General features: G+C 40.4%; 1 protein-coding gene across 1 annotated transcript; it reads left to right on the top strand.

Annotated features, from left to right (window-relative positions):
- Nucleotides 1-914: 914 nt before the first annotated feature.
- On the top strand, nt 915-12,038 carry tufm (Tu translation elongation factor, mitochondrial). The gene is made up of 10 exons (XM_036566102.1): nt 915-972; nt 2,839-2,885; nt 2,960-3,098; nt 5,349-5,515; nt 5,805-6,074; nt 7,611-7,743; nt 8,010-8,114; nt 8,629-8,780; nt 9,667-9,786; nt 10,787-12,038. The coding sequence occupies exons 1-10, from the start codon at nt 936-938 to the stop codon at nt 10,955-10,957; spliced, it is 1,341 nt and encodes a 446-aa protein (XP_036421995.1). The 5' UTR covers nt 915-935; the 3' UTR covers nt 10,958-12,038.
- The last annotated feature ends 370 nt before the right edge of the window (nt 12,039-12,408 follow it).

The raw sequence follows: 12,408 nt of genomic DNA, 5'->3' as shown, positions 1-12,408 counted from the left end.
GTGGATTTTGCCTCCCACAGATGTCTTGTACCCAGTAAAACTAGTGGAACTTTTTAAATATTGTAGCATTCATGGCTATTAAAAAAGACACAGCTTTCACACAAGTCATGGTGCTGTATTTTCCAGCTGTTGTTGGTCACAGCCACACCGTACAGAAGCAAAGTTTTACTTCACTAAAGGATCGTTCACTACCCAGCTCACGTCTCCTGTCTCGCCGCTCACGCACACTCAGGGGCCGCTCCTCACCCCACCCTCTACAATAAGAGTCCTTCACAAAATAAACCTAGTGAATAAATCCTGAATAACACTCCTCAAACTAAAATGTAAACATTTCTTGAACATACTACACTATTCTTTGTAAAAACTGTCTTTCAGGGCATTAATTACATTCTTTGACAGCAAGTCTTCTCCATGATAATTCTGTAAAAAGGATGACACAAGCTCACAGCACAGTGCAAATTATTGATTTCTGACAGGATAATTTTTGTTCACAGTCTCAAACAATTCTTGCTGACCTTGATAATGATGAGATCCTCCAGTCACTAGTCAAAATACTAAATTTACTGTGTTTTGATTTATAGTTCTTACACACGTATAAAGACATATTAAGGTCTTTAAATAGAAAGCTAAAACATTTTAATTAAATACTGTTATTGGTGCTCTTTGCTTCCTGACATAGGTTAATACATATCGGTTCATACATGAATGACGTAAGGTGTGTATGTCTACAGATTGTTTATTTATTTATTTATTTAAGTTGGAAGTTAGTTATTTGTAATATCTTTTTATTATCTTAAAGGAAACTAATTAATTAAATAAGCAATACATTTCTACACGTTCGTCCAAAGGTTGGTCCGGTCTTTAAGAATGTTTACGTTCAGGTCTCTGCCGTTATTTTCTGGCGCATGCGCAGAGAGCCACTTCTTTTCTCGGAAATGGCGGCGCTCGTGGGACTCCGCGCGGGTTTCTCCGGTAAGAATCACCGGGACCGTCTCGGTTCGGCTGGACTCGGCTCTGTGTGCGCGTGTGGGGCTGCGGAACACTGTGCTCGTTATAAACACTGGGGTGGTCTTGTGTGAATGAGAGTAGTGGAGGGAATAAGTGAACGGAACGGCGGTCACTAGAGCGCGTGGATGCTCCTGCACGGAGAGCAAGGTCACGGTCCATCCGTGCAACGAGATAACGAGACGTTAAAGACTTCAGAGGTGTTAGAACACTTAGGATATTGAAGGCGGTAAAGGTGATGAACACATTGGCTGCGTTCTCAATGTCTCCGTACTCGACATCTAGTGGACTATTAATATGAGTGTGAAGGCTGTTAAAGACATGGGCTGCATCATAAACGAGTCCTTACTGTACGTTTGGTGCACCGCATCCCAAATGACTCCTAACAGGACATCTGGTGCCCTCTTACTATGTTAAAAGTTATAGGTTTTGGATATGGGCTGCGTCCCAAACGAACCCTTACTCTAAATGTGCTGCACTATTAGATTGCAGAATATAGTGTAGTAAAATGTGGATCACTATGTAGAACACTATTGTAGGGGACAGAATTAGTGATGGTAGTGAACAGTCTCAGACACTACGGCATATGTTTGCTCATTACTGTACAACAGCAGGTTTAGTTGCATAAACACCATAAACATCATGCCAGCAGGTCCACTATCACCTCTGAGTTTGACTACACACATGAGAAGAGCTTACTCACATTTGTAACAGGTCTGAAGAGAGGTCTGTGGAAATGTTGCCATTGTGGCTGGGCTCAAATCCTACTCAGAAATCGTGTGTGAATCTTTAAATCAAACTACAAAGTGCATTGTGGGTGTCCTCTGTCTCCTAGGGTACATTAGTTGTACTGTTTCATGCCCTTTGTAGTGCAGTACAAATCAAGAAGGGAACCACTGGAGTGTACAGATGTGAAAGGTGTGGTCTGTGTCCCAAATGACTCATTACTGGACATCTTTTACACTGTTAAAAGCGTGCTGACCTATAGCAGAGCAAAGATTTGACTGCCTTTATCTCAAGTCGTAGATATCTGGCACGTTTTTATAGGTCTCTTGTTTTCCACTAGGGATGTACACGAGTAGTCGTTCCATTTCATCATAAGAAGTGGGAAACAATATACTAACAATTCAGTGAAACACAGTTTTTTGATGATTCAACACGACTGTAAAATGTCACTGTTTTGCTAATATTTGTAAACAAGTATGTAAATCGCACTTTGCCACTCACACCTGAACGTGAGTGTGCTGTTAAGGACTTGACTAAGATAGCGCTTAGGCTAACTAGTCTAGCTTATGTTAGCTTTAGAAACTCCAGAAAATATATTGCTCTGAAAAACTTACGTTGTTGACACGGCACTCAGTGAAGACCTTGTGTAGAAGGCGACTAGTCCTCAAAATTACTGGTTTCTCTTGGGTATTTTAACATTTAGAAAACATGTTTTCAAATGAATTCCTCTGCTTGCTGTGGAATTTTGTGCTGCTGATTTTTAGCTTTGTTAAATGTTATCGTGTTACCAATGTTATCACCAAGAAAAGTAAGCTTCCCAGATCAGCCCTACATTAATTTTGGCCAAAGTCCTTTTTTTAACCCCCCTTCTTGTTGTTCTTTCCCTTCTGGCGGTTAATTGAATTCATTAACTCTTGTGGATACTCGGATATCTATCTCTGTTTTCCACAAAGTGGCATTAGCATAAAGTTAAAACTGAAGGCGCAGACACATAACAGACCCTGAAACCAAGTGTTTTGGGAATACTTCACTGTCTTATCTTTGGGACTTGTAAAGAGGATTACTTTAAGTGTTTGCTTGTTAATTTGTTTCTTCTCTCTCCATCAGCCCTCCAGCTGACCTCATCCAGTTTACTGCACAGCTCCTTCAAACTGGTAAGTGGCAGCTGCACTACAGCTTTACTGATCAACCGAAAATAAGAAAACTGAACATATTCTCCCTCTCTCAGTGTGCAGTGCCGCTCAGTCGTAGGAACTTTGCAGCCGAGGCCAAGAAAGTCTTTTCCCGTGATAAACCTCACGTCAACATCGGCACTATCGGTCATGTAGACCACGGGAAGACAACACTCACTGCAGCCATCACCAAAGGTGACAGCACTGTCCTACTCACATTACAACTCAATAGAAACAGTCTTACTGAACCCTACCATAGTCTCACACTGCAAGAAAAATGTTCTTAATAAGTGAAAATAAGCTGAATCAGAGTGAATGGAGTTTTGGATACATTTCTACCAGCTACAAACAGGTGTGGCATACTAGCATAGCATTTGGATTTGGTTGATGGAAACGTAGGGAAGGTGCAGCAAGAATTTAAACATGATTGTGGCATTGTAGGGAGAAGTTGGGCACAACTTAACACAATTAGTTTTTTTTGCTGAATAATTTTATGGTATAGCAGGATTTTATTTAAAATAGGCAGGGTACGCATTTCTGCAGCAAAACATATTCCTTATTTGCCTGCACTTATGGTTTGTGAACAGTCTAGCCAAAAATGGCAGGAGTGCAAACATTACAGCTAACCCCATAGGCAGTGTTATTTAAAACGAACTAGGGGCTAGTTGTGACAGTCACTAAAATGTCGAAGCAAATACAGATCGTTCAGTACAGTACTATGTTGTTTGAACCAGATCAGTTTTCCAGCCCAAGTACATAAATAAATTGCTGCTGTCGGAACAAAACCTCATATCTCCAAAAATGTACCTTTACAGGAGAAGTCGAGCATTTCTGTCGGTTCGTTCATCATGAAATTTTGACACAACATAAAGGGCAACTAGTCTTTTCAAATTGGGTCAAAAATGAAAAACAGAAATGTGAGGTTTTGTTTTGACAGCAGCAATATGTTTATGAAAAAAAAATACAATTTGTGAAAAGAGCCTGTATTAAACACTGCCTTTTTTGGTAGTAGATGAGAAATTATCAGAACACACGCACGCACACATTTTCTAAGCCGCTTATCCTTCTGGGTCATGGGGTGTGCTGGAGTCTATCCCAGCGGTCACTGGGCGGAATTATCAGAGCAATAAAATTTAAATATATTTTATTTATATGATCTCTGTAGCACAGTTTGATGAAACCACTTAAAACGTATAAAAAATGTAATGTGTTGAATTTCTATGGGAAAACATGGACTTTTCTGCACATGCATTTTCATTATTTTAGGAGGCTCAGTTGCAACTAACCCCACCATGCGGAGGCTGTACTTCAGCCTGGCTAGTTCTTGCTATGAGTTGTTTACGTGCTTTAAAACAGTGCTATAGTACATATATATTAAATATATTATATTAAAAAACTATATTAAAACAGTCTTCAAGCGAATCTGGAGAATTATCTGTCTAATTGCTGTCATAATTTGCAGGTTGCCATAGGACGTTGCTATAGGAACATGAAAAGATTGTTAAAAGGGTGTTATACTTGAACCTGCTTAACAACATAAAACATGCATGTTACATTTTACCTCACAGCTCTCCTCTAATTTGCATCACTGTGTTTAACACAGTGGAACCTTCACATCAAGCATTTTTTTTTAACTTTGAGAACACTGGAGGAAGACAGTAGAGGAAGAAGAAGTAGGTTCAATAAGTAGTTGCAACAATAAACATTTTTACTTTTTAAGCACTGCAAGGCATGCACACTGGTTACACCTCATTCTACAACACACAACATGGGGAGTTCTGTCGCCTTTTTTAAATGAGCAAAAACTGTATAACAAACTATTCCGAAGGCATTTTCTTATTTCTTATATTTCTTATGCTCTCTAAAGTTCATGCGATACACATGGTTATTCGTATGGATTGTGACACAGGAGCAGCAGGCAGCCATGTGGCTTTGCTCCAGTGGCTAATCATACTTTTTTTTTTTTTTACACTTTTCTAATGTTTTGTGTACAGTGTAATATTTTATGTGCCAGTGCGAAAGAAAAATATCAGTTTTATGCAAATGAAACAGTCAAAGTATTTTCCTTCTGATTCTCTCATTTGTATTTAAGAAATGCTCTCTAATGTTCATATAATACATGCCACCATTCTGACAAAGATTGCAATATGCTACATGAAGCATAGGGGGAGATACAGTGTCTGTAATTTCACCATGAAGTTTTGCACCATGAAAAAACAACTAGCACACATGGAACTTTGAATGACTGAAAAAAAGGTGTAAAATTAATTGAATAATCTAATAATGATTTCCAATAAGCTACGGAAGTAATTAATTGCAGCCCAAGTAGTTGATTGTGTGAAGTCTACAGAGTGATCCTCATCCAAACCTTTTGGGTTTTGCAGCCAAAGCAACTGACATCACAGAACTCTTCGTTCTTATGTTCTTTTCCTCTGTGTGTTTTAGTCTTGGCAGAGGCAGGAGGAGCGAGATACAAGAAGTATGAAGACATTGATAATGCTCCTGAGGAGAAAGCCAGAGGAATCACTATCAACGCCTCACATGTAGAATATACGACAGCCAATCGGCACTATGCACACACAGACTGCCCCGGACACGCTGACTACGTCAAGGTAATCACGCACTCATACATACATACTGCACAATTTATGCCTGATACATCACACCTACGTACCTGGACATTGCATTAATGAAGTTAATATGCCTGAACTCATATGGCTGGGTGATGTAGTCAAAAGTTTTAGCGCTTCTTTTAACTTTTATCATTACATACTGAAACATAATACATGCAGTTCTAAATAGCTCTGGAAAGAAGGGCAATGTAATTACTAATCATAATCTAAATATTGAAATACTTAATGCCCTCTCTCTCTCTCTCTCTCTCTCTCTCTCTCTCACTAGAATATGATTACAGGAACAGCTCAGATGGACGGCTGTATCCTGGTTGTTGCAGCAACAGATGGTCAGATGCCTCAGACACGGGAGCACCTCTTATTGGCCAGGCAGATTGGAGTAGAGCATGTGGTGGTGTTTGTGAATAAAGCAGATGCAGTGGAGGATAAGGAGATGCTGGAGCTGGTGGAGCTAGAAATCAGGGAGCTGCTCACAGAGTTCGGTTACGATGGAGAGAAAACACCAGTGGTCATCGGGTCTGCACTCTGTGCATTGGAGGTACAGAGAGAGAGAGATGAGGTGGATGGATGGATAGATAGCTGGATGGATTCATTTCCCTAGATTGAAGGAAGCATAGTTCGCTGACTGGACAGATTGCTGGATGGATGGATGGATAGCCAGCTAGTTAGCTAACTGAATGTATATATGGATTTCTGGTTAGAGAAGTAGATGAATGGATGGATAGCTAGCTACCTAACTGAATAGATGGACTGCTGAGTTGATAGATGGATAGCTAGATGGATGGATAGCTGGCTAGCTAACTGGATGTAAAGATATATTGCTGTATGGATGAGTAGATGAACAAATGGATCATTAAATACCTAACTGGATAGACGGACTGCTAAATTGATAAATGGATAGCCAGATGGTTGGACTCATGGATAGCTAGCTAGCTAACTGGATGTATGGATGGATTGCTGGATGGAATCAACTGATAGCTGAGTGGATGGATAGCTAGCTTGGTAAGTGATTGAATGGATTACTGAATGAATAGATGGGTAGCTAGCTGGATGGATACCTTACTGAACTGATGGCTGGATTAATGAATGGGTAGCTTGTTGGATGGATGACTGGGTTGATAGCTGGATGGATAGAGGAATGGATAACAAGCTGGATAAGGTGGATGAATGGGATGATAGCTAGGTGGTAGAGGTCTGCATTCCCATGGGAGACCCCACCTCTTGCAGCATCTTGCAAATGAATAAATAGGCAAAATAAAATGATAGTAATCAATTAATAATTGGCAAATATGAATAATATGTAAAATAACAACAGTAGCAAAATAACAAAAAATTATAAACTCTAAATAGACATTCTAAAGGAGTTGTAAATAGAAACTACTAGTCATATGAATTGCTTTCTTGTAGACAGTCAGTCAGCCACAGCTGTGAAAAATGCTTTTAAGAAAGGTGAATCCTCAAGAACAAAGCTGGCAGTCATTTTCAGACTGACGAAGATAGAAACTGGTTATAAAGGTCTGTGTTTGGGAGCGGGACAACCGGTGCAGATTTTATGCAGAAGCGGGTTGAGATCTTGTGGGAGCAGGACTAAAAAACGGTCCCACACAGATCTCTGCTAGGTGGATGGATGGAAGAGTGGATGGGCAGCTAGATGTATGGTTAGCTCGATGGCTGGATACATAAAAGTAAGCTTGATGGATGAATGGATTGATGGAGGGATAGCTGGATAGATGGATGGATGTATGGACAGCTAAATGGATGGATAGCAAGCAGAATGGGTAGACAGCTAGGTAGCTATATAGATGAATGAACTGATTGGGCAGCTGGATGAATGGATGGATAGCAGGATGGCACTAGATGGACAAATGGATGGATGGCTAGCTGGATAGAGGACAGAAATCTTGATGGACAGATGTCTTGCAAGCTTTACTTATAATTTAAATGAAATGGAAGTATTATCTAAATGGATTGTCTGTTATATTATTAACTGCATGCTTTATGAAATCCCCCCAGGCCTCTGAGTTTGATACAATACAAACTGCCTGACCTAATTATCTTTTGTATGCATGTGTAGAATAAACAGCCGGAACTGGGAGTGGATGCTGTTATGAAGTTGCTGCAGGTGGTGGACGAATATATTCCTCTACCAAAGAGAGAACTGGAAAAACCATTCCTTCTGCCCATAGAGGGCGTCTACTCCATCCCAGGTGTGCGTGTGCGTGCGTGTGTGCGTGCGTGTGTGCGTGCGTGTGTGCGTGCGTGTGTGCGTGCGTGTGTGTGTGTGCGTGTGTGTGTGCGTGTGTGTGTGCGTGTGTGTGTGCATGTGTGTGTGCGTGCATGTGTGCGTGTGTATGTAGTGGAGCATGCTTCCTGTTTGCAGGTCATGGTGCAGCTGTCACATGTGTTTTATGTCTTTATAGCGGTGTTATGGAGTTTGTTTTTGTGTGTGACAGAGTGTGTTTCCTGCGTGCAGGTCGTGGTACAGTAGTAGCCGGCACTCTGGAGAGAGGGGTGATAAAGAAGGGAGATGAGTGTGAGTTTGTGGGACACAATCGCTCTGCTAAGTCAGTCGTTACAGGTAAGTGTTTCTTCATACTGCATGTTAATAATATTTAGTATATAAACTGCTGCTTTCTGTGCATTATTGCACCTTAATTATGACTATAAATAAACTGCTATGTTCTTGCTTTACTATACCTTAATAATGATTGCAGCCCACAAACTACTTCTATGTGTGTCTTTGGGTGGAATGGGCACTGGCAAGTGTTCAGGATAAGGCAGTTAATTGAGACTAATATGGACATAATGTGATATGGACATAAAATGCAATGAAATGAATTGGAATGTCAATTGCGAACCATCCCTTCTCATCTGATATCAGAGCCTGACCTCAAATGCTCTTTTGACTGAATGTGCACAAATTCCCACAGACACAATCCATATTCTTGCCCATGGTTTTGAAACAGGATGTCCAGCAAACTCATATAGGTGTAATGGCCAGGTGTATACATGATTTTGGCCATATAGTGTATCAGTCTAAAGGCACAGGAACAAACTCCCTCTCTCTCGCTCTCTCTCTCTCTCTGTCTCAGGTATTGAGATGTTCCACCAGTCTTTAGATCGTGCTGAAGCAGGTGATAATCTGGGCGCTCTGGTTAGAGGGCTGAAGAGAGAGGATGTGAGGAGGGGGATGGTGATGTGCAAACCAGGATCCATCCAACCCCACCAGAAAGTCAGAGCACAGGTAAGAATGTGTGTATATGTATACACTAACTATCCCCTTCATTAAGTACACCTCATTGTTTTCACACTCATTGTCCATACTATAAACCCCACTTACCATATAGGTGCAAACTGCAGTTGTACAATAGACTGTAGTCCATCTGTTTCTCTGCATACTTTGTTAGCCCCCTTTCACCCTGTTCTTCAATGATCAGGACCCCCACAGGGCTATCACAGAGCAGGTATTTTGGTGGTGGATCATGGGCTGGTATGAGTGGTTTAGACACAGTAGTGCCAACCTACAGAGCCCTGTGGGCAGCGTCCTGGGACCACAGATGAAGGACTAGAGGATAACTGACACAGACTGCAGCAACAGATAAGCCATTGTGTTTTGACTTTACATCTACAAATTAGACGAAGGAAGGCATATCTAAGTGTTACTGCAGTGCTGAAAATGATCCATCACTCAAATAATACCTTCTCTGTGTTGGTCCTGTGGTGGTCCTGACCACTGAAGGACAGGGTCAAAGGGGGATAACAAAGTATGCTGAGGAACAGATGGACTACAGTCTGTAACTGCAGAACTACAGAGTGCACTTATATGGCATGTGGACCTGATAAAATGGAAATGTGTAGATATAAGGTAGGTATATTTAGGCAGTGTGTGTATAGATGAGTGTCTTTGGGTGCTCACAAGTGTTAAGGATGAGACTGTTAATTGAGGCTGCATGGACATAAAATCCTGTCTGAATTTGTTGGAGAGCTCTGTAGGAGAGCTGGGTTCCAGCCATCTCATGGAAGCACATTTCTACCAATGCCACATCACTCGCCATACTAATAACTTATAGTATGATCCATTCTGTCATCACAGCCCTTAACGATGTGTTCATTGCGAACACTCATTTCAGGTGTACATTCTGAGTAAAGAAGAAGGCGGCAGACACAAGCCCTTTGTCACTAACTTCATGCCTGTCATGTTCTCTCTGACCTGGGATATGGCCTGCAGAGTCCAGCTACCTGATGAGAAGGTATACAACACACTTCTACACTTTTACAATACTGTTTTTTTCTTTTTTTTAACCTTTGATACTGATACTGAAACCTATATCATCCAATTCTGATCTGATATTTTTTTCTAAAAACCACTAAGCTTCAAAGTGAGCTATTTTTAACTAAGACGGACATCTAAAAGGCTCATACAGTCTACTTCCCCCGAGGAATAGATTCAGTGCCATAAAAAGTATTTGCCCTTACTCCGGATTTTCTCAGTGTGCATATTTGTCACAGTGAATGCTTTTAGCTCTTTAAATAAAATGTGAAATTAGAAGAGCCTTCTCAAACACAAAAGACTTTTTTCATTATTATTATTATATAATTTACTTAAGTTATCCAGTCTTTCATATTGTGGAGGAATTTTAGTTCAAACCCTTCTTTCTTCTGTTGTAGATCAGTATATTGCTACATAACCTTACTGTTGTAGCTTCAGGTCATGGACAGATGAACATACTCTCTCCTTAAGAATTCTCTGATACAGAACAGAATTCATGGTTCCTTCAGTAATGGGTTGTCCTAAAGTAGCAAAACATCCCCAGACTTTCAAAACTACCACCACCATGTTTTATTGTCTGTATGATGTTCCTATTGTGAAATGCAGAACTTGCTTTACAGATATAAACAAGGCCTGTGTTGTAGAGAAAGACAACTTCGGAGTTGTCTGTCCATAGAACATTATCCCAAAAGGGTTAAGGATTGTTTTTGCCAATATCAGCAATGATGTTTCTTTTGGTTAGTAGTGGTTTAGTTTTCTGCCTTGCTGCTCTTACATAAACGGATAAATTTCAGGAAGGGGGCAAATACTTCTTCACTGCACTGTAAAGTGATATTTCAGGCTAAATTTGTTACAAGATTGGATGAAGATTACAAGATGAATCTAACAAGATTGATTTTTTTTTTCCCTTAAGTGTCCTGCTTTTTTTTTTGTTCTTGAGCGGTTCATGTTTATCATTGAATATATGTGTGCGTGTGTAGGAGATGATCATGCCAGGAGAAGACACTTCCCTAACCCTGACACTCCGGCAGCCCATGGTTCTGGAGAAAGGTCAAAGGTTCACACTAAGAGACGGCAATAAAACCATCGGAACAGGGCTGGTGACGGAAATCATGACAGCCACACCAGAGGACCAGCACAACTGGGGCTGAGACCGACAGAGAGAGGGATGGGGGAGATTGGGGGGGAGGTATGATGCAAATGGGGGCAGGAAAGGTGTGGAGTTGGGGACAGAGAGCCGTCCCACATTATACTGATCTAATATCTGCTCTTCTTCATGTCTGCTTGGACAGTAAAATGGTTTTCACTGATGTAAAGTACCATAGGGTGGAGAATTCTAGCCCTGGACCCACACTATATACTGTTCAGTGTTTTCCCAGGCTAAATGAATAGTTCAACAGGAAAAAAAACACATTTACAGAATTATACCCCTTACCCCAAATGTAGTTGACCAATCAAGATATGTTTGATATCTAAAGCTTTAGTTTTGCACTGGAGATACGAGGCTAATATAGCTCAGAAATAGCGAACGTTTATACAATGCTGGTTGGCAGTTATCCATAATAATGGAACAACTTTAACAGTTTGTCATACAGTGTCAGAAACCACATAATTTATCTCAGATAGGCTTGCGTAACATCTCTACGCAGTTTGAGGTGAGAGTGTGTTGATTTAGGCATAAGGTTTGCATGATGCTAACTGGTGAGGTATAAGCTTCTATTACTTGTTAATTACATTAGCGTATTGGCTCCAGTGCAAAACTTGGGATCACCTAATTCTACAACACTTCTTATTCATAATGAGCTGTTGTCAGGTTTGTTGGAGCTGGGAAAACACTTACATGAAACCACTTATTTGTCTGGTTGAATCTCTTTGTAGTGCACTGCTGCACCATTTTGGCCCGGGTGATCAGTGCACTCATCAACTGTCTCGTTTTATTGAACTGCCTGGAAAACGGGGCATGGCCGAAGTGGCCTGCTAGCCCAGCAGGTGGTGCTGTGGGTCCACTACCATCCAGCTTCCATCTGGATTCAGCTTCCATGAAGGGTGATCAGAGGTTTGAGGTTAAGGCATCACGGTGGCCGAAGGATGAATTATATATATACATAGCTTTGGATACACACATCCTTAAAGTCCTGCAATGGGGTTCCATACAATCTGTTTTTGCTTTCGAAATTTCTGTCTATAAAAAGTGCTAATGAATGTGGTTGATGTAATAAATTGTATTTAATAGAATTCCTGACTCCTTTCACATAAATATTTACATGCACAAAACATGCTCGTCCTATAATATAACTTTTTGTGAGAAGTATAAAAATTGTAGTCAGTAACAAGAAGAAAGTTCATATGAAATGTCATCCAAAAACATTTATTTTACAAATAGTTATTTTACAAGGGTGCAAAAGAATAATATAGCAATTATATTTATAGTTACATGAATTATCCTGCAAATAAGCTCTTTTTTTTTGATTAAGCTAAATCCTGCTGAATTAGATCTCATAACAAAATCAACTGAACAGTAACAGAAGAAACAGTAGAAATCTTTTATTCCAGAAATCCAGCTCATGTAATTTGTAAACCAGCTTCTGCTACAGAAACCATT

Source organism: Colossoma macropomum, unplaced genomic scaffold (assembly GCF_904425465.1).
Source record: "Colossoma macropomum unplaced genomic scaffold, Colossoma_macropomum, whole genome shotgun sequence".
In the NCBI taxonomy this organism is placed as follows: domain Eukaryota; kingdom Metazoa; phylum Chordata; class Actinopteri; order Characiformes; family Serrasalmidae; genus Colossoma; species Colossoma macropomum.
This window is presented reverse-complemented; position numbering and strand designations above follow the sequence as displayed.